The sequence below is a fragment of the Sorex fumeus genome, unplaced genomic scaffold, assembly GCF_029834395.1.
Source record: "Sorex fumeus unplaced genomic scaffold, SorFum_2.1 ptg000044l, whole genome shotgun sequence".
In the NCBI taxonomy this organism is placed as follows: Eukaryota; Metazoa; Chordata; class Mammalia; order Eulipotyphla; family Soricidae; genus Sorex; species Sorex fumeus.
The window spans coordinates 26,672,023-26,699,693 of record NW_026606101.1 but is presented as its reverse complement, the minus strand read 5'-3'; the positions used below and the strand labels follow the sequence as shown (position 1 = coordinate 26,699,693).

The following is a 27,671-nucleotide window of genomic DNA, read 5'->3' as shown; positions in this document are numbered from 1 at the left end:
TGTTTGAGAGATAAAGAGAATTGCTTTAGCTAGAATCACTGCCATTAGGCATTGTTCCTCAAGGATAAGAGTCAGAGGGACAGAAGTTTAGAAATCGGTTCAAGGAACTCTGCTCTGCTGGCTTGTGACACTAGGCCTTCTGCCACCCCCGTCTCATCAAAGTTAGGATATATTTAAAATCCTTGCATGTCAACATTATTTTTAGTGTCTTTCCCCTCCTAAAATACACAACTTCAACGTTTTTAACATCGGATCATATCTCTCAAAAATTTAACTTTACTATCTCAAAAACTAACATTAAAATAGCTTCTCTTGAGAGAGAGAGAACAGAGGGGAATGCCCTGTCACAGAGGCAGGGTGGGGTGGGAGGGTGGGGAGTGGGAGGGATACTGGGATCCATGGTGGTAGGAAATGGGCACTGGTGGAGGGATGGGTATTTGATCATTGTATAATTGAAACCCAAGCACAAAATTTGTAAGTCTACAACTGTACCTCATGGTGTCTCACTAATAAAAAATATAGCTTCTCTTTGGGGGCTGGGGGTGTAGTGCGGCAGTAAAGGACTTGCAAATGAGAGGCCCCGGGGTTGGATTTCTGGCATCTCCCGCCTACCACCTCCAATCCCTTTATGTAAAATTTAAAAGTAATTTGGCTAAATAAACATAATCCGATTTCTTCTTATAAAGAATGTCAAAGAACTGAACAGGCTAACTACTCTGACTCATGAAGCAGAGAGTATTTGGGTGGAACTCGTAAATAACAGCCACTTCTGTTTTCATGGTGATTGGTTATTTCTTACCAGTTCTCTCCTGTCCTCTTAATTACCATCATTGTCCAAGCTAACATTGATGGTTAAACCTTTCCACTCTGGAGTCTAGATAGTCAAATCCTATTTTCAGCTAGGATACTTATTTTGAACTAGGAAATCAATACACTTCCCATTACCCCCTTTCCTTTTAAGGCACTGTGGTTTACAATATTATTACTGAAAATGTATTATGCACACCACTTCATCTCCTTTAAGCATCCAGTTCTCATCCAAACTGACCACTTTCCTCTACCATTATTGTAGGTTCTTTCCCTGCCCTAACTCCTCTTTCCTCAGAGTGGCAAGTTCCCACAAAGGTCCAGTTCTCTCTCTCTCTTTTTTTAAAAAATTAATTTAATTTAATTTTTTATTGAATCACTGTGAGAGACTGTTACAAAGCTTTCATGTTTGAGTTTCAGTCATACAATGATCAAACACGCATCCCTCCACCAGTGCCGATGTTCCCATTATCTGTGCCATCCTAGCCCTCCCCCTGCCTCTGTGGAAGACAATTTTCCTCACACTCTCTCTACTTTGGGGCATTATGGTTTGCAGTACAGATACTGAGAGGCATCTGACTACAGATCAGAAAGCCCAGTTCTCTTAACCTTTTTTCTATTGTCTTTGTATGCAACTCTCCTACACTTTATCTCACAAATGAATGAGATCGTTCTGTGTCTGTCTGTCCCTCTTTCTCTGACTAACTTCACTCAGCATGATATTCTCCAGATCCATCCATGTATCTGATAATCTCATGACTTTCTCTTTTCTAATAGCTATGTAGTATTCCATCGTGTACACGTACCATATCTTCTTAATCTAGTCATTTGTTCTCGAGCACTTGTGTTGCTTCCAGATTTCGGCTGCTGTGAACAGTGATGCAGTGAGCATAGGTGACTATGTGAGGGCCATCCTGTTCTATCATGAGCCCAGTGCATTCTGAGAACAAGAAGCATTGGGAGGTCTTTTTGCAGCCCAAGCTTTCTAACTTATCATTCCCAGATTCTAATGCCAATTTTTTGCCAAGGATCTGCTTGAGAACCTGCATCGTGGTGCCATGTAGTCTTGTGAGACTTCATTTCCCCCCCCCCCCCCCATTTTTACACTGGAAGATTTAAAACCACTTCACTGGATACTAAAACTAGTTACAGATAACTATGGTTAGTGAGAAAGAGTAAAGACCTACGATAAGTGGAATGTAGAAAATAGTGTATGAAAGATTTCTGGTTCGATGGCAGCGGCACAGCAGCAAGCACAAGAGCTGGCAGAGGGACAGCAGCTCTCAGCTCTCTCAACAGCCCATGTGGTCATAAAATTTCTGTGTGAGTAAATGTGGGTGTCCTTTGGATTTTACGTCTCAAGGAGAGCATCATTAAACAAAATGTCACCCACCACAGAGCACCAGCCTAGGGCCTTGTGACGATGGTGGTGGCATGGAAGCCAGTGGGAGGAGCTACCACAGCTCTGAGTGCCATGGGTGGCAGCAGAGTCTTATCGTGTCTGAAGAGGGCACTTTGGGTCCAACTTGGTACTACTGAGGAGGCAGGTCACCAAGGTGAGGGGGTGCCCTAAGTTCCCATCATGGAGCCTCTGCTGATTGGCCTGCAGGGTGGCCCCACCACCTTTTTATCCTGGGACCAGCCTGTGCCTACTGCAGCTATTATGGAGAAAAATCTCCCTGAGCACCTGAGTACCTGTCTAAAGACCCAGGGGTGGGGGGCGTGTGTCCCCTAGTCAGGCTCTGCAGGACTGGTGGCTGCAGCCTGCCGAGAGTGCACAGCTTGCCGAGAGCCGCCCTGGCCCTGGTCCTGGTCCCTGCTGTGGCTGTTGCTGCCATCAACACTAGAGCCCAGGAGGGAAGGTACCACGTTTCACCAGCAGGTCAACCTGTACCTGCAAGGTGAGTACATCAGCAGCCTGATGGAGTCTTCAGGCTTCCTGATACCACCCAAATCGTGCTGTGTCTCTGGCTGACACCAACAACTCAGAACCAATATTGCAAGAAATTAAACTGCCAAAAGTTAGGTATGTGGGAGCCACGCCCACAAAACACTTCTGGCTCAGCCATACAAGCTCATTTATTGGCCTTGCTTCAGAGATCTCAAGAGATCAAAAAGAGATCAAAAGCCACAGATGATCTCAGACTATATAAGGCTGAACAGACCAGGGTAAATGAGAGGGGGATAGGTCAGCCCACTGCCCACCCAAACAGTCCCCGGCAGCTACTTACTCCCACAATCCAAATCGCTGACATGACCCTAGCCATGGGGTCCATCATCTTGGTCCACCACCTCACCGAGATATTAATCTGCTGAAAATCTGGATATGCAAGTTTTGTGACTGAAATCTCCAGACTTTATCAGTGTTGAGATGGGCTACCTCCCCCCTACCTCCCAGTACTTCCGGAAGCCCCAGCAGTCATGTCCACACCCCAAAGCTGCCATCCAGTTACAAAAAGCTAGCTACTCCAGCTGTACCTTCACAATAAAAATACTGAGCATCCTGAACAAACACAAAGATCTCTTAGCACATGTATTTCAATCCATCATGTGAAAAAGGAGAGCGAGAGAGAGAGAGAGAGAGAGAGAGAGAGAGAGAGAGAGAGAGAGAGAGAGAGAGAAAGTGCCTGTCATAGAATTAGGTAGGGGGTGGTGATGGTAGAGGGGTGGGAGGGAAACTGGGAATATTGGTGGAGGGACATCTACCCTGCGGAAAAGATGGGTGTTGGAATATTGTATGACTGAAACCCAATCATGAATGCGTTGTAATGGTCTATCTCATGGTAATTTAATAAAAAAAATAAATAAAATTAAAGAAAAAGAAAATAGGTATGCGAAAATGGCACCATTTTAATAGGGAATGTGCAGTATTTCACAAACACTACCTCATTCAAATCCATTACAATTAAAAATTTGAGACTATATAATAGTGTCTGAAATATTTTTTTTCATAATGATGCCAATGTGTTAGATGAACATAACCCAACATAAGGTGTTAAACAACAAATTTCATTTTATTTAAATAAGCGTATGAGGTTAGTGGTTACCATCTTGGACAATGCGGGGGTGAGGGTGGTGGAGAGTATTTAGAGGAAAGTGTAGCCATTGAAGATATTGTTGAAGAAGCCAACTAAGGATTTAAACTCATTTCTAATTCCAAAGGCTGAATCTATCCTATGCAATCCAAAACAAGCAGATACTTGTCTGCCTATCACGAACACATTTTTAGATTGTTAGTGAATGAACCTTGCTTTGGTGACTCTACCTTAGTGTCTATATATTTGCCACCCCTACTCTGTACTTGCCAAACCAACATTTTGTGCTTGCCACCCCCCACTTTGTGATTTCCACCCACACTTTGTTTCCTGGTTTAATAAAAACTGGAAGAGAAAAACATGCCTTATTATGGATGATAGAGATAAACAAAAAATTAGTTAGGAAATGGCCACGAGGGATCTTCAGATTTTGATAACTTTGTATGTTGTTATCACCAAAACAGAAGATCCTGGGATTAGCTTTAAAATGGTCACATGGATGGAATCCATATTAGAACTAACCCAAGATTCAAATTCTGGAAGTTCAGAGCCCAGATGATACATCACGGTCATTTGTTTCCACTTTCTATTCTCAGGAATTCCCTAAACTCTTATCTATCAAATTCTTTTGGATTCTGCATGATCACTTCTCTCATATAAAACCATACATTTTTGTTTGTTTTTATTTTAATTAAAAAATAAAGCTATAGTGATAACATGTTTACTATCAGAATGATTGATGAACTGCTACAAAAGATGGGTAGGCATCCTTAATCTGTCTGTACAATGATGTGTACAATGATGGTTCATGAACATTTAATTATGAATAATTCTGAAAAAATCCAGAACTTTAATTCCAGAAGCTAATATTCTTTCTAATTATAGACATTACAAGTGACTGGCACTGGGCAACTAAGCTCACATTCCATAGAGAATGGGAGCTCCCTGGCTGCTCTGTTCTATTGCCAATCCTTGATACTACCCTGTGAAGAAATCTATCTGTCACAAACAATGTAAGAGCATTTTCAGTTTGGGCATTCCTTTCCTTGACCCTTGACTCTTTGTCCCCAATGGGTTAAGTTATTTATGTTTTTCCTCCTGCAAGAAAACCTTCAGTTGATATTCAGATGGAACTCAAGAGAGTATACAGTTCTAATACCTTGACATGTAAGCCAAAGGTTTGTGGTACCTGGCATCATTCTAGTCAAAATGCTTAGTGATTACTAAGCATGTGCAAGTGTAAGTAATCTTCACATATGAACTTAACTCTTGATAATCTCATGAAGGAGATATTATCATCAGTCTCATTTTACAGCAGAGGCCATAGCCTCCATAGAGACATGAACATAATTATCTTCTCCAGCATCATGTGATTCGTAGAGCAGAGTTAGGATTGTTGGCTGCATCAAAAAAACATTTGTTTTGAGATGATAAGTGAGAATGGCATTGCTCGGGAATAGAACTAGGAGACTGACCAGGAAGCAATCAAATCTAATGGAGAACTTGTTATTCTCCTTGTCAAAGAATGACAGTAGCCATCATGATTGTTAGAAGAACTACAGAAATGTTTCAGTTCTAATTACCACATTTCTGGAGGCTTCTCTTGTGAACCTTGCCAAGCATACAGATTACTTTTATTACTGTCTTGTTGTAGGTGGGTGCTTTTCATGATCTCATACATTGATTACATCAGAATTTGTTCTTGGGTCCTAGAAATGAGACCCACTGAAAGATGACTTCTCCTTTTCCTGGTCTTTTGTTTTCCCTTCAATCAAAAGGACAAATCCTCTACAGCACTCAAATTCCTTCCCCTGAGTTGCTCTGGCCACCAGGGACACCACCAACAAATCTGAAGCTCATTCTTTCGACTGTGGAATATTTTTATGCCTGAAGAGTGGCTGCCTGCTAATTGTGTCCCTAATTAGCTGTACTTTCCCATGTTTGTTTTCTGTCTTTAACTAAAATCCCCATTCTATTCATTTTATCAGGAGGTATATAATTCTGCAGTACAGCTTTCATTGGGATGTAGAAGAAACATGTAAATTAGCACAAACACCATTTCACAGGAGCCAGAAACTCTGGGCATTTTCCACTAGTTTTAGAGTCAGACAGACCTGATCCAAATGTGACTAGATGTTTGCAGAATGAACTGAGCATTCCTTTCTTCATCTCCAAATGTAGAATGTTCCTATTTAGTATAGTGTGGTAGGTTACTACTACTGGGTAAACTATTCCTATCAGTTTACATGGAAATACTTTTTAACATTCCTTTGCAGAACCCACTTTTGAATGGGAAAAACATATTTTTTTCCCATCCAAATTATACCTTTGTGCACTTTACAGTGCTTTATATATAATGTAAAACCACTAAATGAACACTGACCGGAAATCTAATAGCAAACTCAGAATTAGTTCTCATTACAAAGATTGCTAAAAATTATGGAATAAACAAATTAGGTCAACACGAACATCCCCATCTTACAAGGAGAATGTTCAAGCGGAGTATAGCAAGTTTCCCAAGTGGATGCAAATATAAGGATTTGGTAGATTAGAGAGGAGAGTGCAGGTAGGTTTTGGAAGGGGCAACAAACATTGTCTTCCCTGTTGTTCATTGATTTGCTCGAGCGGGCCCAGTAACGTCTCCATTTTTTTTTTGAGACTTGTTGTTAATGTGTTTGGCATATCGAATATGCCAAAAACAATTGTTACTGTGTTTGGCATATTGACTACGTCACGGGTAGCTTGCCAGGCTCTGCTCTGCCATGTGGGTGAGATACTCTCGGTAGCTTGCCGGGCTCTCCGAGAGGGACGGAGGAATGGAACCCAGCTCGGCCGGGCTGGCTGCGAGCAAGGCAAATGCCCTACCACTGTGCTATCGCTCCAGCTCTTTGGAAGGGAATGCACTTTTATTATGCTGCTGGAGCGACAGCATAGGGGTAGGGCATTTGCCTTGCACATGGCCAACCTGGCTGACCAGGGTACGATTCCTCCGCCCCTCTCGGAGAGCCCGGCAAACTATGAGACTATCTTGCCCACAGGGCAAAGTCCGGCAAGCTAACCATGATGTACTTGAAATGCCAAACACAGTAACAGCAAGTCTCACAATGGCGACATTATTGGGCCTGCTCGAGCAAATCGATGAGCAATGGGTGGACAGCGCTACAGTGCTCTAACAGGAGAAAAAAAAATGTGTGTTCACTCCCACTAACCCAGTGCAAACTGAAAGTGTAAGCACAAGAGAAAATGGAATTTATTTTTAAAAGATCAGTGAGCTAGGATCACTACAATATTTGATTGTGCACAGGGAATTCAGGTGGTGGAATTCTTCTTTGCTCATGTGTACCTCCGTCTCTGCAGTAGAGGACAGATATCCTAAGACAATTTTTAGCTTCTTGCCTCTTTCAAAAATTTACTTTCTTATTTTGGGTTACACCTGGCAGTGGGTTCTTGGAACCTGGGGAGCCAGGCAATGCTTAGGACCGAATCCAGGGCTTTGGCATGCAAAGTACTCCAACCCATTGAGTAATCTCTCACCCAGTTTATTTGCTCCTTATGGGTATGTGAGGGATTAGCTACTAGAGGAGACGATCCCCACTTTAAGAAGAGGGTTTCCTTGAACACTACTGATGGTGAACAGGCATCAAGCAAGTTACTCAACCAGTTTACAGGGGGTTAGACCTGTCTTGGATTCTGAATTTCACATACAGAGAAAGGAAAATGTCTCTTTCACAGTAAGAAACCAAAGATCTTTCAAGGGTTCCGCAGCAAAAGTGAGATACTGTGAGTCCTTATTCCAGGATCAAGCAGAAAGTTTTAATCCACTCATTTTTTTGCTGCATTGGAAAACAAAGATCATCAGTCACCCAAGCCAACTGGCTTGGAAGAGAGGATCAAGTCTATTGAGAGCAGCAACAGGAAGAACCTAAGCCTTTGCAGATTTCTCATGTTATACTTACAGAAGAGGGTGAAATACAGCCTGATGTTAACAAGGTTTCTGACATGTTCTTGGCTCATTGTGATTTTGGTTGGCTTAATTAGGATGTGGATTTCGGAGTAGGGATGGGAAAGAAGGAAGTGCTTCAGCGAGCACCTGAGAGTGATCAAACTTAATGCTTCTGGCTGTTTACTGTCATAAACAGTTATAAATTCTTACCGTCTCTTGTACTTCCATGTCAAGATATTAAAGTTTCGTGACCTAGTTTTTAAGGTCTGCCTGTTTAAGACACCAAACTCTTTGTGTCTGTTTCTTCCTGTCCCTCTCTTTCCCTGAAGCACTTCTCATTGAGGCTTTTGGGGTGTGATTTAAATAACAATCAAATGGAATCTTAAATAATTAAGGAACTATATCACTGGAGAAACTTCTTGACTATACACTGTATGGCAAATGGATGCTTTCCTAGAAATACAACAGTAAATAAAAGCAACAATTCCTTTCTCTTGGCTTGTATTCTAAGAAGAGGGCTTTGCAGTGAATAGAAAAAATGAATAAATTTTATTAGAAATTGACATAAAAATCATAAAAATCAAAACATGTAAAAGGACTTTACCTTGGAGTGTGTAAAAATAAAAAAAATGTAAGAGGATTTGACCTTTTAGTGTGTGTGTGGTGGTGGTGGAGGAGGTAGGCTTTTCACAGGCACCTTTAAAAACAACCAAGGGACTGGAGAGATTGTATAGCGGTTAAGGCATATGCTTTGTGCACAGCCAACCCTGGCTCCATTCCCAATGCCATATATGAGCACTGAGAGGAGTAACTTCTGAGCACCGAGCCAGGAGTAAGTCCTGAGCATTGCCGTGGGTGGCCAACAAACCACAAACACATACATAAATAAACTCACACAGACACACAGAGCGGGAACTACAAGTACACAGGCTGGGCCTCAACTGACCCTGGCATTTCCAAGGATGACTAATGAGCCAAGTCTTCTAGCAAATTCCTCAGGGGGATAAGAAGGACCCTAAAGGTGATTTCTAAAAATGAGACAAAAATCACCAAAGATTTAAATCAAAAAGAGGTGTACACTCTGATTTACATTCTAAGAAAAAATCCAGTGTAATCCTCATCCCGGCCCCAAAGGTAAGTATGGTAACTTCCATTTTTTTCAAACAAGAAGAAATCTGCGGCTTTATGCTTAGTGGTTTTAAACTAGGTCATGACCAGGCGGAGACAGTATAGGAAGTAAGGCATTACTCTTATATGACACCAAGCCCAATTTAACGATTCAATCCCTGACACAGCATATTGTCCTGCAAGCACCACCAGGAGTGATCCCTGAGTGCTATTTCAAACTCTTAACGAAGAGCTCTCAAAGATAAAAATGTTTTATCCTAAATAGCACAGCAGGTAGGGCATTTGCCTTGCACGCAGCCGACCTGGGCGAGCCGGGTTCAATTCCTCCGCCCCTCTCCGAGAGCCCGGCAAGCTACCGAAAGTATATCGCCCGCACGGCAGAGCCTGGCAAGCTACCTGTGAAATATTTTGACATGCCAAGCACAGTAAGAAGTGTCACAATGGAGACGTTACTGTGCCCACTAGAGCAAACTGATGAACAACGGGAGGATAGCGCTAGTGCTACATAGTACTTACTTAAAAAAAAAAATCCTTCCTTTATTTGCAAACAATATCCTGGCAACCTGGCTATAGTGAGCATGTAAAAACTAAACTCCTTTTCCGTTGCATCTCAATAAAGTTAAGTGATCACTGATCTTTTAAAGAAAAGATGACCCATAGCAGAAAAGAAGGAGATGCCTACAAAATGTTCCTAGTAATATGTCAGCCTACCCACCTGGGAGCTACCTGGGCTATTTGCATTCTTCTTGGCTTTGGTTTTTGGACAATGTGTGGACCATCTACCGTGATGGGAATTGAACCCAGGTCAGCCTCTATCCACTGTACTACCTCTTCAGCCCCATTAAAGGTTTTTGATGGGCATGAGTTCCAAGAAATTATTTATTATTTATGGATTTAGGAATGAAAACTCGAAAATCACGTCTTTTTTATGTGTTAGTAAGAATCAATATTAAGTATTAAAGAGGAGACAGGAGAGATAGAACAGAAGAAAAGGTGTTTCCCTTGCCTGTGACTGTCTTGAGCTCAATTGCAAGCACCACATATGGGAACTTGAGCACTGATCCCTGAGCACTTAAACAGGAGTAAGCCCTGAGCACTGCTGGGTGTGAACTCTCCCTCCAAAAACACAAGTGGCTTCTTTACTGTGGATATTTTATGTCTCTTTTCTGTGATTGAAGTAAAATAGATTTTTGACTTCATGGAGTTCATTTTAGTTCAGCATCTGCCTCCCCAAAATTATTCAAAATGAAGAAAGTTCTAGACAATAACTTTCTGTCCTCACAGGCTGATTTTAATTTTTCATAAGACTTTGGTATTACATTTGTTAGGGGCATTTATGGGGCACTTGTTTGTTTTCTTAAGAAAAACTGTAAAAAATATTTTCCAACCTAATTTTCCTCAAAGAATCAAATTGAATTAAACTCTTAGAAGGTGGAAGTGTAATTAGTCTAATCTAATATGTGTACATCTTACATATACCACTGTTTCTTTGTAGGAAAGGAACATTTTTGCTTTCCTGGATCACCACTGGCTGGGTCTGGAAATGCAATTGACAAAAACAAAATAGCAGGAGAGAAGCATGCAAATTAATTTAATATAAGATGTATGTGACCCAGGAACTTCACAAGGAAATCAGAAGACAAAGAAGCAGCTGCGAGTATTTTCAGAGGAGGTCTGACAAAGACTGGGAAGTTGTATAGCAGTAAGCACAGCTCAAAGAGTATGGGAAGAGTGTGGTAAACTGCAGGACTTTTGCATGACCAGTTTGTTGGGATTCTTCTTATATTCCTTTGTCTTTGAAAATAAGACAGTTCCTTTCTTCAGCTGCAGGGAAGGTACCCCAAACACATGAAGTTATAATATATTTCAGGGGTAGGGGGAGGTGTTCAGAATGACTCTTCTAATTCTGCTATTTTATTTTTTCAATTTCCTTCCTTTTTTTGCCATGGTGCCATATTTGGGAGACAGAGTATCCTAAACTTATTCATTTGCACACTCCAAGTGAGAGTACAGAGAGCTGTGTTTCATGCACGTCCTGTGTTACCGGTACATTGGTTCTGGAAACTTGCGTCATTCGTCAATCTATGTTGGATAGTAGTCAATTTCTAAATGAATTAAACATGTTAATTCTGGCACTGCAATTCATGTAAGCTAAGCTATTAGTCAGAAGGAGCCACTGGTGGTACGTGCTAGTATCAACATGGCTGCTTCTCTTTCTTCATCTGGAATAAGATCACATCGAATTCTTAAAGCATACAAAGACATGATTGATTCTTAGTGTGCAGTCCTGTACCTGGCACATAGGAGGGTTCAATCTCTCTCCTCTGGGAAAAGAACTTTCATGAAACAATTGCCCCTCTGCTCTTATCTATCTATATTGCCTGTTTGGGGGCAATGAACTGTAAAGAACTTTATTTTTATTTTTTAATGAATCACCATGAGGTACAGTTACAGACTAACAAATTTTCCTGCTTAGGTTTCAGTCATACAATGATCGAGTACCCATCCCTCCACCAGTGCCCATTCTCCATCACCAATGTTCCCAGTACCACCACCCTCCCCCCCCACCTCCTATTTCTCTGGCAGGCACATTCCCTTTTATTCTCTCTCTCTCTCTCTCTCCTTTTGGGTGTTATGGTTTGCAATACAGGTACTAAGTGGCCATCTTGTTTGGTCTATAGTCTACTTTCAGCACGCATCTCCCATCCCGAGTGAGCCCTCCAAGCATCCTCTACTTGGTATCATCGCTTCTGTATTTCAGCTGCCTTGTAAAGAACTTTAAATAGACTTTAATTCTTTTCTATCAAAGGAACTACAGAATGCCTCTCCTTGCCTTCTCCTTAGCAGATCTCAAACTTGTGTTACATCATCAGAAACACAGAATGACACATTGTAGAGTTTCTGATTCCATAGGTCTGGGGTGGAACTGGAGAAATTTCTAACAAACTTCCACGTGTTGCTGCTGCTGTTGCTGCTGCTGGTGGGTGGGTGGGTGGGGGACACACTCTGAGAATTACTATAGGCTCACTTGTTTGGTACATTTCTTCACGGTAAGTGATCAACTAGGCTTCCCTCGGCAAGGAAAGTGTTTCATCATTTCAAATTTCAGTTTGACAACCTAAAAAATGAGGCTAAGTTTTATGAGCTATAAAGTGACCCAACAAAAGAAGTTGTTTCTTTTCCAGTTTTTTTTTCTAGTACAATCTGAGTCTTTGCTATGTTCACGCATGTGTAGAGTAAGGCAGGTTCTACATTATCCCCCTTTTCTAAAACCTAACAGCCAAGCATTATCTTATTTAGAGAAAACTGCTCCTGAAGAGAAATAATCCTGTTTCATGTAAGATTTATATACCACTTGTGTTACTCCGGTGACCTTGTAAGGGCCCTGCCACCAGCGCTCTATGAGGGTTAAATGACAGTATTTGTACAGAATTTACACAGGAAAACCATTTGTGGAGTACCAAGGGAGCACTCACAGTGGCAGATATTTCAACAGTCAGCACTAAAAAGCATCTTCCCTCCAAACAGCCTAAACCAGAAACATTTCTTCTCATAACTCTTTGGAACAAGGATTTTACTCATGCAAAGCTGAGTTTAAAGAAATATGACTTTATTAGTCGAGAAGGTTCTTCAAAATTATTTACTTTCCACTGGGATATATTTTTCATTAGACTATTCATTTGTTTATACTTGAGTGAACTTTCTAATTCCATAGCTAGGACAAATACATTAACCGAGTACAAACCCAAAGATAATTACCAAGAAAATGCAGCCGGAATTCTCTGGCTGTCTTAACATTAACCTGACAATTCTGGGACTATGCTCGTCAAACCTAATTAAAAGGTGCTGGAGGGGCCAGAGAAGTAGTACAGCATTAAGGCATATGTATTCATGTGGCCCTTCACAGCTCGATCTCTGGCAGTGGGTTATGTTCCCCTGGGCACCACCAGGAATGATCCCCGAGTGAAGAGCGTGAAGGAAGCCCGGAACAATGGCAGATGTGGCCCCAAAATAAAAAAAAAAAGAGTGTAGAAGTACATCAAAACTATAAAATTAAAGATATACTATACTGTAATCCTATTAACTAAAATATAATAATATTAAAAATAAAGTTAGATAAACTATAATAATTTTTTAAAATAAAAACTTTTATTCATCTGCAGTCACAGACATGGCTTTTAGGTAATACAGAAAAAATTTCTATTTGTACTTCATATAGAAAAGAAGTCATAAGCTAATACTGCCATTTGAGTCACTGAATTTTAAAGCACATTCTTTAACATAGCACAATAATACTTGAGAAAAAGTTCCTTATCTAGTTCCTTGTATTTGAAGTTCATTGGCTCATTATTTTCACTTTTCTTTGTGTTTTGTTTATATTGCTTTGTTTCTTTTAGCACCCTATAAATGTTAATGCTAATCTCAGATTTCCTTCTCTGTTTTTCTAGTGGATGCAGCTCACATCTTCCTATGAATAAGTCCTTCCTGTCTCCTTGAATAGCACAAATCCCAAATGTTACAGTTTTCCATGAGATGGATTCAAATGTTATTTCATGGGTGAGATGCTTCAATTCCTCCAGGCAATAGAGTTATCTCCTACCTTTGTGAAGAAAAGCAAACCAAAAAAACAAAATTAAAAACCCTCAATGAGAAAAAAAGAAACCAAAAAAACCCCCCAAGACCCAGGAAAATGAAAAGACCAAGCAAACCCAAACAAACCCAGATGCAAAGAAAAAGAGACAAAAATGATTGGTTATGCTATGCTGGAAAAACTGACAAAAATATAGTGATAAAGAAAAGAAATGAAGGGTGATCAAAATACCTAATAAAACATTCATGAGTAAAAATGAACAAAAAAGTGAGTTCTGAAATGAAAGTATAATTTAACTACATCACCAAGACTAATAACCTATTATTTCTTACTACATTCACATTTTTGTTGTCTAACCTAGAAATCAGTAGATCATGGACCATGCATTAAATCTGTCTGGGCCTGTGTTTTGAAAATGAAATTTTAGTGGAATACAGTCCATTCATTCACTTATAGACTATGCTCAAGGCTGCTTTTTTGCCTGAAGATCAAATGGGTAGAAGAATGGCCACAGCGCCACTTGATAAGTCTAAAATATTTCATATGTAGTCCTTTATAGAAAACTTATGTTCACCCCAGTTCCAAACCTTTGCAACATGAGATGGAGTGACATTTTCTGTTTGCAAAGAAGTAAACAAGCCTTCACCCTCCCTGTATTTATACCCTTTGAGAGGAAACTTTGGAGTTGTCCCCACCAGAAAGAGCTGTTATCTGTCCGCACTCCGTGAATCTGAACTGGCTTTTGGCTGGAATTGGTCCAGAGAAACATTGGCAGCAAACACCTGGCTGGGTGCTAGAGTGAACCAATTCTCTGCCTGTAGGAGAATAACTGATCAGGTAAAGCGAACGTGAGACAGTCCTTCTAAGGTGACCCTAAACTAGCCAGCCCCCACTTGGACCAAACAAGTGAAGTCCAGTCTAGAGGGCTGACTCACATAATCCTGGGTCACATCACCATGGCGGCTGCCTTAAATCACGGAAGGGGATTAGATTAGACATCCCTGAAATATCACCATTTTGGCATATGTATCATTTTGAGCTGAAAGCAAGTGAGAATCAACAGAAGCACAGAAGAGTCTTCTTAGAAACTCCCTTATCTGATGAAAACTAGAAACTTCTGTGAAATGAGGAGTGCCATAAATTCCCTCCCTGGGGTCTTTTATGGCCATAAAGAAAGCAGCTCCACATCAAGAGGCCTCGGCGCAGACAAACCCAACTAAAGGACACTGAGTTCCTATTAGCTTTTCCGTGATATTTACCTTCCCACAATGTACCACCCTTACTAGCTTCCATCTCCCTCTGTCTCCATCTCCCTCTCCCCTGTCGAGTCCCTTTGCCATAATGCACCATCCTTTGTTCAAATGTAATAAGCTTCTGAGCCTACTCACTTCTCTGTGAAGCCCCTGTACCTCTAAAAAGTTTAGTAGCCGTAAGTGTACGTGTCCTTTACCCTGTGAGTCTGGCTTACTCACAACCCTCAGCCACTGAACCAAGGAGGGCTTGAGAAAAAGCTTTTTATCTCCTGTACCACAAAGTGTTTGAGTGGTTTGTGACACCGCAGAAGTTGATGCAGTTACTGGCCAATCAGTGATTCCCCTAAAACCCTTGTCATTTCACTTTCAAAACACGTCCTTTCCTCCCTTTCAGCCCTTATCGCTTCCTTACAGATTGGATGTCTTATGTAAAACTTCAAACCCAGATTCAATCGTGCCTTCTGTTCCTGTAACTAGCCAGTTAGTTTACCCCAGAACTGAAAATTGACTCTAACCCTTTCCATACTTGTTACATTTCTTTATTCTCCAAATCCTAGCATACATCTGTCTTGTCACCCTCTCTCGGTATACATCTCATTTAACACCACACTGGTGCCTCAATTTGTGTTAATTAAGCCACCATTTCCTGTGAGGCCCTGGTGGTTAGCACAGGCTGCCGCATGTTTTCACTGCCTCAGTCAAGGCACTCTTTCTTTTATGATCCTGATAAAAAACACTTTCTTTCTCCAGCTCAGAGGGACTGGTAAGGTCAGCCAGCGCTGTGATTTGGAATTGCTCCTTGAAGCCTACTCACAAGAAAGGGAGCACACGTGCCAAATGTGTATCAGGCATCTTGTAGTGATAATCAGGGATTATTCCTACCCTACGGCGAATCAACCTCTTACTCTGAAGCAAAGGATAAAAGGTGAGAGAAGGTAGAAAGTCATTTTACTGATAGAAATTCAGGTGTCTGATTATTAGGATTAAGAGCTGACTGACCTTAACTCTTTATGGTTGGCAACTGTGTTCACTAGTTAATGCCTAACATTTTACTTACTCAACAGTCACGATCTAAATTGTGGCACAGCCTTCACTTTAAAGAACATTATGCCTTGTTCACCCCAAGTAGGAGCCCCTGGGATGGGAATATGATACCTATCTGAGGTGAGTTAGATGCTCAAGGACTTGACTAAGGTACTGACTTATGAAAGTTCAGGACTGTCCGGTCCAAACACAAGCCTTTTTGTCTTTCAGTCCATTTTCTTTCTGAAACTTTCCGAACCATAAAGATCTTTCCATAAAAGGCTCTTGCTTTGAGTAACACCGAGAGCACAAATTAAATTATCAGTGCTATTAATGCAAAGGCTGGTCTACAGGAAGGAACCAGCATGGGTGTTACTGTGAAGAGCTCAAGCGAGCTCCCCCAGCTTTGGGTAGTTTCATGTTTGCCGGTTGATTAAGTGCCCAGACACCCCCCACTGCTTTCTTCTGTGAGGAAGAAGCGGCTTGGCTGTGATAAAGAAACAACTGAAGGAAGGTGGGTGAAGAATCAGAGAAGCTCAGGTAAAAATACATTCTCTTCAGATCCACCCATCCTAACTGTTCTAGCACAAAGATGCTAAGAAAAAAATGCCTACACAGATCGAAGAAGGGAGTTGAAGGAATACATCTACAGTTTGCCTTTCTTAAACTCCTGACGCTCTTTCCTAGCACTCTCACTATGTCCCACATACACTTTGCTCACCTGGCAAAAATTTTGCAACAACGCTACCAGAGCAACTGTCTCAACTGTCTCCAAAATGCAAGAGACCACATCTGGCCATGAATCCCATAAAAACCAAGAAAGAAATCCAAGTAGTTTTGCTCATGCCTGAGCCCGTCTTTCCTTCCTTCCCTCCCTCACCTTCCCTTCCTTCCCTTCTTCCCTTCCTTCCTTCCATTTTGCCCATACCTGGCTCATGGTTTACTACTGGCTTTGTGCTCAGAGGACTGTAACTGATGCCAGGGATTGAACCCAAGCCATCCACATGTAACCAAGTGTCTACCCAATGCACCATCTTTCTGGTCTGACAATGCCAATTCTAATGGACTATTCCAAGTGATGTTGATGACATGGTTTTGGGGTCCACTCTTGGAAAATGGTTGCTTTATACATTGGAACCACTGTCCATTTTCTGACCTTATGTTTTCACCATGTTTCTACTCCTGATGCTCACTCCAGTCAGGAAACCAAAAGTGGCTCTAGAGTGAGGGGTCAAAGAAGAAGAAAAACACATCCATTTTCTCATGATCTTGGAGAGTTTGCTATGATTTTCAATTAGCTTCATGCACAGTTTATTTTATACTAGAAGTTGGATGACTCTGATTATATGTGCAGTATTTCCAAGACATCTTAAAGACATGATTAGTACCAGTCATTTCAGGAAGAGGAATGGCATAAGTGAATGCATTAATCTGCTCCTATTTGGTATGCTCTCTGTGTTCTCTCCTAACTAACAGAATTTCTGTGCTGCAAATCCCTGTGTCACTTTACACCCTTATACTACCAAGCCTTCTACATCCAGGAGATTAGAAAATCCTCTAATTTATTTTCTTTTTCAACCTCTCCCCATTTTCCGTGGAACTCACTGCAGATGAAATCCTTCTATCCCATATCAACCATCCCAGAGTATTTATTCCAGAAATAAAGTCTTGCCTGCTTTGGAGGCACTAGTCAAACCTTAGCACTGTCCTCCCATTGTTCATCAATTTGCTCGAGCGGGCACCAGTAACGTCTCCATTACGAGACTTGTTACTGTTTTTTGCATATTGAATACATCACGGCGAGCTTGCCAGGCTCTTCCATGCGGGCGGGATACTCTCCGAGAGGGACAGGGATGGAGGAATCAAACCTGGGTCGGCCGCATCCAAGGCAAACGCCCTACCCACTGTGCTATCACTCCAGCCAGTCAAACCTTAGCTGGGGAAAATCTATCAAGGCCTCAGTATAGATTTCAGGATCTAGTGTTAATGCCCTGGGCTGGAAACTTAAACCGTTTACTGCCTGTATCTGGAGCTTTAGCTTCTGGACTCTACTACCCTTCCCCCTACCCCAGCTAGATAAGTTCTCCCCTTCCCTTACCACTCCCCTTGCATGCATGACCCTCATGTAACCCACACTCTATCTGGCTATCTATCCATCGGGGTTCAGTCCTAAGGAGGCCTGTGCTTAAGGTCTCCTCAGTCAGGCGTCTAGACCTACTGTACCTTCCGGTCTTCTCACATCACGAGGACAACTCCCTCACCTCCCTCATCATGACCTGAATGTGAGGCAATTAGAGCATAAGAACTGCAGAAGAGAAAAATGAGGGACTCCATCTGGACAGTATGTCTCAGATATATTAAAGTCCCGTGAGTGAGAAAAGTTGGTGGCTGCAGCTGGAATTTGATGCCAAGTGATTGATGCATGTGGTGGCTGAGATGGATTATCTACAGAACATATAAATCTCTGCTCCACCTGTCACTAAAGAGAAAAGGCCCAGGGAAACTTTAGATTTGGAATTAAGCACATTGAAAACTTTCTGTTCTAGGTAGGATAGGAGCATGGTATTTTAATTTTTTTAAATTTCCTTTTATTTATTTGTGGGGGTGGCACACCTGGGGGTGTTCAGGGACTACACTTGGCTTTGGTGCTTCAAGGCTGGTTCTTAGGGACAGTGTGCCATGCTGGGATTAAACCCAGGTCTTCTGCATGCATGGGTTCTAGCTCAGTGAGCTATCACTTTAGCCTCGAGGGGGTAGTATTTTAAAGTGTGGTTGGAGCTTGAACTGAGTGTCTTAGAACTCGCTGTTTTATCAAGAGAGACACGATCCGTGTGTATGCAGTCAAGCCAGTTTACAATGAATTGAATTTGGGCTATAGTGACAGGGCCACATGCATTATGCTTGCCTTGCATGCAGCTAACCAGGGTTTGCTCCCCAGCACCACATAGATCATTCCCCGAGCTCTGCCAAAACTGATTCCGAACACAGAGCAAGACCCGAGAACCACCAGGTGTGACCCCCTCGAACCAAAACAGAATAAACCGAGTTAAACAAAAAATATGTTTGAAATTATACCTTTAAAAAAAACTGAACAAAATAAAACATTCAGTGTCACAGTTCCACTAGTCATGTTTCAAATGCTGAACAGCCACAGTTAGAGTTCACTTCCATCACTGCTGAGTTGTACTGATGAATGTTTATTTAGAAGGAAAGCAGAATTCTTCCTAAAGAGAAAGCGCTTTATAAATTTTAAGTGTACACATTGTGTCCAGAAAGGTCAGACTAAAGAGAATGTCTCAGGGAAGTCTAAATGGAATAGCCTAAAGTGAAAAGAGAGCCAAACCACTCAAGATGAGAAGGAAGTAGAATTTTCCATTATTCTCTTTTGGCTGGAGAGGAAGTTTTTTTTTCTCAAATATGAATAAGAACATTTAAAAGAAAAAAGAGTTGAATTGAAAAAGGACTTAAGGAAGGACTCAAAGGGTAGATAAAAACATAAATGAGGGCAGAGAATATGGCTTGGTTGTTTAGCACACGCTTCACACTATGAAATCCTAGCTTCAACCCCAGGCATTGCAAATTTATATATATAATTACACATATATGCACACATATATGTACATATATAAAGTTAAAAAATAAATAGGATCATATGCCTTGGTGGGAGTGTGATTTAATAAAAAAGAGTGAAAAATACAAAAACAAAACAAAACAAACAAAAACCAACCCAATCACTTTCAGAGTTTGAATCTACTGTGTGTTACAACTCTCCTGGGCTATCACTAAATCTTTAGTAAAAGTCTATTTCACATGCCATTTATTGTTCCTGGGATTTGATGATATTATGGATTTAGAGAGAAAAATAAACTAGAGTAGGATATTGTACTGGGAACAGAGTGGTAAAAAAGCACAGAAAATATGAGCCATGATAAGAGGTAATATTCCCCTATAAATTTTGTTTTTCATTTATTTTATTTTTTTCTTGGCTTTTTGGGTCATACCTGGCGATGCACAGGGGTTACTCCTGCCTCTGCACTCAGAAACTACCCCTGGCACTGCTCAGGGGACCATATGGGATGCTGGGAATCAAACCCGGGTTGGCCACATGCAAGGCAAATGCCCTACCTGCTGTGCTATTGCTCCAGCCCCTCCCCTGTAAATTTTAGAAAAGACTGGGATGAGTCCTGTGTGGCAGTGGACAGGATCTGCATGTTTGGATAGTAACGGTAAGTAAGAAATGTGAGAAATGTGGTTGAGTAGAGACATTTGGGCTGCATGTCTTCTAAAGGTACTGCTGTTTCCTTTGAGAGAGAGAGAGAGAGAGACAGAGTGAGAGAGAGAGAGAGAGAGACAAAGAGAGAGGAGTAGATTTAAAATAGAGCATTGCTTAGGAAAGAAAATATATTTTACATTTAAGTAACTTTAAGTCGTCAAAGCAAAACCAGATTTAGAGTGACACGGGAGTACAAAGAAGGATTATTCTGTTATGCAGTTTCTGAAATTTTGGTTTTTCCAAAAGAAATCCCTTAGTCATGCAGAAATAACCAAAGGGTGCTTAAAAGCAGTTGCGCTGCTAAATTTATTGACAAAATAATGCATTTTGTCAACAGTAGCTAGTAAGTACATTTTGTTACATTAGCGAGTGGTCACCTATTGCTTAAAACACACCCCTGCCTTCTTTCAATAAATATGGAATGTAAATTAGTGTTCACCTCATCCTTCAGCACTGCATGGTAAAGTTTGTTGTATCTGGTACTAAATACATTCCATTCCTTCACAAATGCCCCTTTGCCGTGAATTTTCGAGAATTTTGAGTTGTATTTTCTCCAACTCCTGCTTTTCCCACTGGCTGTCAGCTGTCATTTTTCATGGTTGTTCACACATAAACTGTAGAAACAAAACTCTTCAGTTTGCTCAGATCTTGTTGCTTCAAATATATTAATGACTGTGGTTCCAAAGAATGGGATTTTATAGGATTGGTAAATATAAAATTGGCAAATAATAAAATAATAAAATTGGTTACAGTTCAATAACATCTGATTTTCTGAACTGATGGATTATAAAGAAACTTGATTTTGTGAAGTTAAACCTGGTTTGGCTGAGAGAATTTTGATAAAAAATATGACATTTAGAAAGTAAAAGCTTAGACTGTATTTAATTTTCAATATTGATTTCTAGCTTTACTGCATTTTTAGGAGAACTTGGATGAAATGCCAATGTTTTTCAGAATGCCAGGTAATCAGTGTTTTGTGAAGGTGAGTTGTAATAATTAAAACCCACAGAAAATCATGATAAGAAAAGACAATTAAAATAATTACGAGAGTCCTGATTACCAAATCACATTTTATTCATTAAAAATAGTACTTTTCCCACTCTAGGATATTTTCATTAATATAATAGTGGTAGAGGTGGGACCAGAGTGATAGTAGGGAGAATAGGGCCCTTGCCTTGCACATGTCAACCCAGGTTGGTCTCTGGCATACTGTAAGGTCCCTTGAATCCCTCCAAAAAGTGATCCCTGAGTGCAGTCAAGAATAAGTCTTGAGCATCTCCAGGTGTGATTCTGAAACAAAGGTAGTCACTTGCATTGACTTTCTTTGTATAGGTTTGAATTACATCAAATCACTGATAGTGATAAGTTTTAATTAAAAAGATGAAAATGCCACATAACTTACCCTAATATTTTGGATCTGTTAAAGCTCAAGGTTATCAAGAATTATTAAATCCTCGTACCATTTAATTATTCAGAAGATGAACAAATGAATATTAACAAAATTATAGGAGGACTCATCTAAAAATCCCTTCAATTGTGACATCTACAGAAAGCTTTGCAAGCATTCTGCTAATCTGCAAGAAAAACAGAAAGGCTTACAAAATATAATCTTGAACTCAAGGTACAGACCTCAAGATACAAAAATTAGTCAACAAAATGTGAATGCAGAAGAATACCTGTCAGGTAGATTAGCAGTGACTCAAAGGGGCTACTGAATTTCACTGTATGGGTTAAGAACGACAGCAAAAACGTTAAGATTACTTCTCTGGTTTCTGAAGCATAGGTAGAAGTTTAGCAGTCAAACAATGGGCATTACAGAAAGAGGGAGCCATATGCATGCAGACTTGTAACAAAAGAGGTACTTCAGGAATTCTAAGCAAATTGTTATGCTAAAATTGCGCACAGGCACACACACACACCTATGTGTGTGTATGCCTGCGTGCCTGTGTAGAAATATTGAAATGGAGAACAGATTCCAACTTGTATTATTGAAACATTATTTAATGATCACAAGTATTGATGAGAAAGAAAATACAAAAAAAAGGCTAGAAAGAAGCCAAAAAAATTAATAAGAGTGGTTTTGATGTAGGCAGGTAGATAGGGAAAGGCTCTCTGCAATGAAACAAAGTCTCATAGGAGAAGAATTCTAGGACCAACCCACCCTGTGGAGACAGAGAATAAGGACTTGATAAGACCATCCCCAGACCCTGAAGATCCAGAGGGAACGCGGGCTTCTCCGAGGGTGGAGAGAGCGCCAAGTGGGCTCTCGAGCTGGTTCTTATAGATCCTTCTGACTCGGAATGTTCTGGAATCTCCTTGGGGCTGGGTCGCTGGAGTCAACCGGATTGAAAGGGGGTTCGAGAATCATCTGACTTGGAATGTCCTGGAATCTCCTTGGGGCTGGGTCACTGGAGTCAACCGGATTGGAAGGGGTTCGAGAATCATCTGACTTGGAATGTCCTGGAATCACCTTGGGGCTGGGTCGCTGGAGTCAACCGGATTGAAAGGGGGGTTTTTGGGAAGGAGGAAATTCATGGGGAGGAGGCCCATATCTTCAGGGTCTGGGGATGGTCTTATCAAGTCCTTATTCTCTGTCTCCACAGGGTGGGTTGGTCCTAGAATTCTTCTCCTATGAGACTTTGTTTCATTGCAGAGAGCCTTTCCCTATCTACCTGCCTACATCAGTTTCTCTGGTGGCAGAATATTGTTTTCTGTTTCTTCTCAGAGTAGAATGCAGTTAGCTGTTCTTAGGGGAAGTAGTGACATTTTAGTTCTATAACGATTCTGAGTCAAGCCTTGAATTCAGTGCAAGGAACAGTGGCCACATTCAGACCCATCGTATGCCTTTCCCAATTTTGTTTATTTATAAAACAATTATGGTATAAATATAAGGTGCGCTAAGATACACAATTTGAAAATATTCAACTCAACAGGCTTTGAGTCACATCAGTCCACAGACCTCGACCACAAAACTGGCTGAAATGGCTTCTGGGAGAGCCATCCAAACTAGAAATTTTTGATTTCGAAAGAAACCAATTATATCTCTAAAGGAACTCAACGGATTTTACACTTTTCTTTGCCTTAGAGACAACGAAACTTCATCACAGGTGTCCCCCACGAGGCACTTCAAATTCATATACAGTCTAAGTAAAATCTAGACCCATTTCACCTTGCAATCATCTAAACAATAAAAGATCTAAACAGAAAATAAAACTTCGGTCAAACTAAGTATAAACAGAAAAAAGTAAAGGAGTAGAGCAAAATGACCAGCACAAAATCCAATTATTACAGAATTTATAACAAATAAAAGCTTTCTGTAGAAATTATGCCCAAACTACATCTTTAAGCGAAATCTGGCACTACATACAACCAATCTGTAAGTCTGCGGCTGCAGAGATAGCACAGAGGGTAGGGCGTTTGCCTTGCATGTGGCGGACCCAGGTTCTATTCCCAGCATCCCATATGGTTCCCTGAGCACCGCCAGGAGCAATTCCTGAGTGCAGAGCCAGGAGTAACCCCTGTGCATTGCCAGGTGTGACCCAAAATGAAAAAAAAATAAAAAACCCTACAAGTCAATAATAATAATAATAATAATAGAACAACCTTATACTTCGCTGTTTGGCACATTATAAGCACTCAATAAGTTATAGCATTATTAATACTATACCTGGTATTTACATGGTATGTTAAATAAATTATAGTATTATATAATCATTATATTTCATAATTTGCCTCCTCATAACTATTCCAACTTATGAATCTCCCAATTGTTCTAAATTATGTCAAAGATTATTTATTTAATACAATAAAATAATTATTGGAATGTTTTATGAGAAATGATAATTAACACTTTTTTACCTCTTCATATCTATCAAAAACGGCTCCCTCTTGCAAAAAGGAAGGAACTTCTTTCTGCCAGTTAAATTCATAGGGTTTGGCCATGATTATGTTCAAGACCTAAAACTGGAAAAGAATATATCATTAATTTACAAAATTAAAAGAACAATTTAAGATTAAAGATTATTCACTTTATATTTGTTTTCAAAAGATTTTATTATAACACATGCAATAAGTGTATAAATTATCTTTCTTCTTTTTTTTCCCTTCAACAGACCCAAACTTCCATTTTCTTTGTCTCTAAATTGATAAAAAGAGTATTACCAAAAAAATAACAGAAGGGTAGTTTGGGAAGCACTTCTCACTTCCTCTTCAAATCTTATTTAATAATCATGCACAGAAACATATATATGTGTATGTATACTCTTACATATTTACACATGTACATATATGCTACCATTTAATATGACCGCATTAGATAAAAAAGGTAACTTGCAAACCTAATCTCCTATAGGAGAGGCCTGCAGCAAAAGCCAGATGGTTCAACAAGTCTTCACTTCATGCCTGAAGCTTAACTGATGAGTAGGAAAGTACACAGTGATAGGCAGTAGAATCAAGCAGTTATAGAAAAAAAAATATATATATATATATTTGCTGTGTGTAGTTTACTGGCTGTGCTCAGGCTTACTCCTGGCTCTACTCTCAGGGATCACTTCTGGTGGGTATGGAAGAGCATCTATGATGTTGGGGATTGAACGAGGGTTGGGCATAAGCAAAGCCTTACCTACTGTTCTATCATCTTTCCTGTCCCCTCAACCCCACCCATTTTTTTAAAATTATCTTTGACCCTCTCTTTAGTCTTTACTTCCCTCTTTTTCACTTGGTTCATGCCTGCTTTCTACTGTAGGCAGTATAATGACATTTTGCTTTGTCTCTTTTGGGCACCACATTTGGCAGTGTTCAGGGCTTCCTTCTAGCCCTGTACTCAGGGATCACTCCTGGAGGGACTGAGGGGAATTTATGGGATGCCAGGATAGAACACAAATTCACCGAATACAAGGCAAGTGCCCTGTCAGCTGTATATCACTCTGGCCACAGTATTACAACTAAAGAGAACTCAGGCATTGTTCAGGCTAGCTGCCCACACCTAGGAGAGAAAGCTATTCCTTCCCCCCACCCCCCCATATGTGTGTGTATATAGTGTGTGCGTATAGTTATTTATAATTAAACCACCAGGATTTACAAAGTTGTTCATAATAGAAGCCTCATTTGGGGAGCTCTTCCTTTACAAACATTACTAAAATTGAGATTCTGTGGTTTACAATGCTATTAATAATGGTTCCTCACACACATAACTCAACACTTTTACCTTTTACCCACCCTGCTTTGCATTACGCATCAATGGTGCATATGCAATAGCTGCAAACAGAATGTCTCAAATGAAAAGGTGAGCACACAACCAAGAATCATCAAATATTTAAGCAATCTTAAGAACAAGGAAGCAAAGACATACAACACAGTAAGTAGAAGGACATCAGTGACAGAAACTGAGTTTGGTTTAAGTGTGTATGATGTCCTTAGAGGGAAGAGAAAGTTCGTTCTGTTCCTAAAATGTAATGCACTCTAGATTCTACAATTTTAAATCAAACTGTAGAAATAAACTCTTCATAGGTGAGCTGAATCCTAAAGAGATCTCAGAGAAAGTGCAGAGACCCCAAACTACCACAGAACGCAATGCAAACATCTAAGAAAACAAGACTGAAAGTTTTGAAATTAAATCTGGAAACATAAGGTTCAAAACTACCTAATGGAAGCTCTATTAGAAGACAAAAAAATTCTATGGGAAGGTGATATAAAACCAATGAGAGGGCGAGAATAATAATAATAATAATAATAATAATAATAATAATAATAATAGAGAACATCTCTGAAATCTGAGCATTCGAGTCTTCAATAAAAAGTAAATAAATAAATTACTGGTTGTGGGGCTGGATTGAGCACAACAAGTAGGGCACTTGCCTTGCATGAAGCTGACCCAGTTCAATTCCTGGCATCCCATATAGTCAGTCACCTGAGCCCTGCCTGGCCCTGCATTCAGTAAGAAGCCCTGAGCACCACTGGGTTTGGCCTCCAAACAAAATAAAAAATAAACCAAAAAAACTCAACTGGTTGTAAGCAGTATAAATGGGAGAACATGATGTTCACACATTCATCTCCCTTGGGGTAACACCAAGAACAAAAGCAGAAAGAAATCAAAGAAGAAAATGACAGGATTTCTCAGGCAAATAACAATCATACCAAAAATCATACACATCATCTGCAATATTGCAGAGAGTACAACAGAGCAAAAACTTTGAAGTTCTGAAGGAAATTTCAAACTTGGAATCTGTTCAGTAATGTCTTAATATCATTACTGTCTTTTTAGTACCTATCACTGTACAATATATGCCGCTTTAATAATTTATAACACTTTTGGGTTTTTTTTTTTTTTTTGCTTTGGGGCCACACCCAGTTGTGGTCAGAGCTGACTCCTGGCTATGAGCTCAGGGATCATTCCCGGCGGTGCTCAGGGGACTGCAATGAATGCTGGAGAATCAACCCAGCCTTGTGTAAAGCAAGTGCCTTACCAGTTATACTATCCCTTTGCCCCCTGTCTTCATTTTTATGTGAAAATACAAGTATTTATGGACTTGCAAAGAATCAAAGACTTAAAGACCTTCCTGAAAGGCTTAATATTCTCTGCAAATATGAAAAATAAATACAGGTAAATGAGAACCGTGGGAAGAAATGTTGAAAAAAGAGAAGAATGATGTAAGTAAAAGGGGGGAAAAGAATCACTACAGTACTCTTAAGTCTGACTGTACTATACTAAAGAAGAAAAGAAAAAGAAAAAGCCTGTAGTACCCAAATCATATCCATAAATGAACTATGGAAACTGAAGTGGGCTGAAGGAAAGACAGTATAAAACAACATATATATATATATATAAAACCATTTTGGGAGATATATTTGTAAATATAGACAGACAGGCCTGGGGGAGGGTGGCGGGAGGGAAACTGGGAACATTGGTGGTAGGAAATGTACATTGGTGGAGGGTTGGGTGTTGGAACACAGTATGACTGAAGCCTGACCATGAATAGCTTTGTAAATCTGTTATCTCATGGTGATTAAATTAAAAAAGAAAAAAGGACACAATACCACTAGCACAAAAAAGAAAATATACACAGTGTAATGTCAGAAACCAGAAAATCACACATTTAAGAGTAGTGGCTAAAGTTAAATAGTATTGTATTATATATTTGAAAACTGATTGAAATAGTTCTTAAAAATTCTCATTATATGCAAAAAATTTAACTGTGTGATGAAAGATGTTGACCAATATAACTAGGAAAGAAATAGTATTGTCTGCAAAAACTTAAGAAATTTTTTATGGAAAGTAAAAATAAGTACATATTTCAAATGAGGCATAAATATCAAGTGAAGAAACTTAGATCCCTAAAAAAAATCAAAGACTTGGGGTGGAAGAAGAAACAAGAATCAATCATACACAGAAACACAAAATGAAATTATAATTATAATAAGTTATCAATCATAAAAAAATGAATAGATCAAATGCACTTTTGAAAAACAGATATATTCAAATAGGTACACTGTGGGTGCTTATCAGGAATTTTTACAAAATAAAAAGACTACATAAGAAGTTTAAAAGTTAAGTAATAAGAAGATGTAACAAGCATATGTTGAGAGAAAGTAAGTTTTTTCTAATAATATTAGATAAAGT

At 40.0% G+C, this 27,671-nt stretch overlaps 1 protein-coding gene across 6 annotated transcripts in view; it reads right to left on the bottom strand.

Annotated features, from left to right (window-relative positions):
• The window catches only part of PLCB4 (phospholipase C beta 4), a 444,937-nt gene that overhangs the window by 149,489 nt on the left and 267,777 nt on the right, over positions 1-27,671 (bottom strand). For all 6 annotated transcript variants that reach the window (XM_056121270.1, XM_056121275.1, XM_056121273.1 and 3 more), the window contains exon 3: positions 23,912-24,010. In XM_056121270.1, coding sequence (XP_055977245.1) covers positions 23,912-23,995 — 84 coding nt within the window. In that variant the 5' untranslated portion in view covers positions 23,996-24,010. The remainder of the gene's footprint in view (positions 1-23,911; positions 24,011-27,671) is intronic.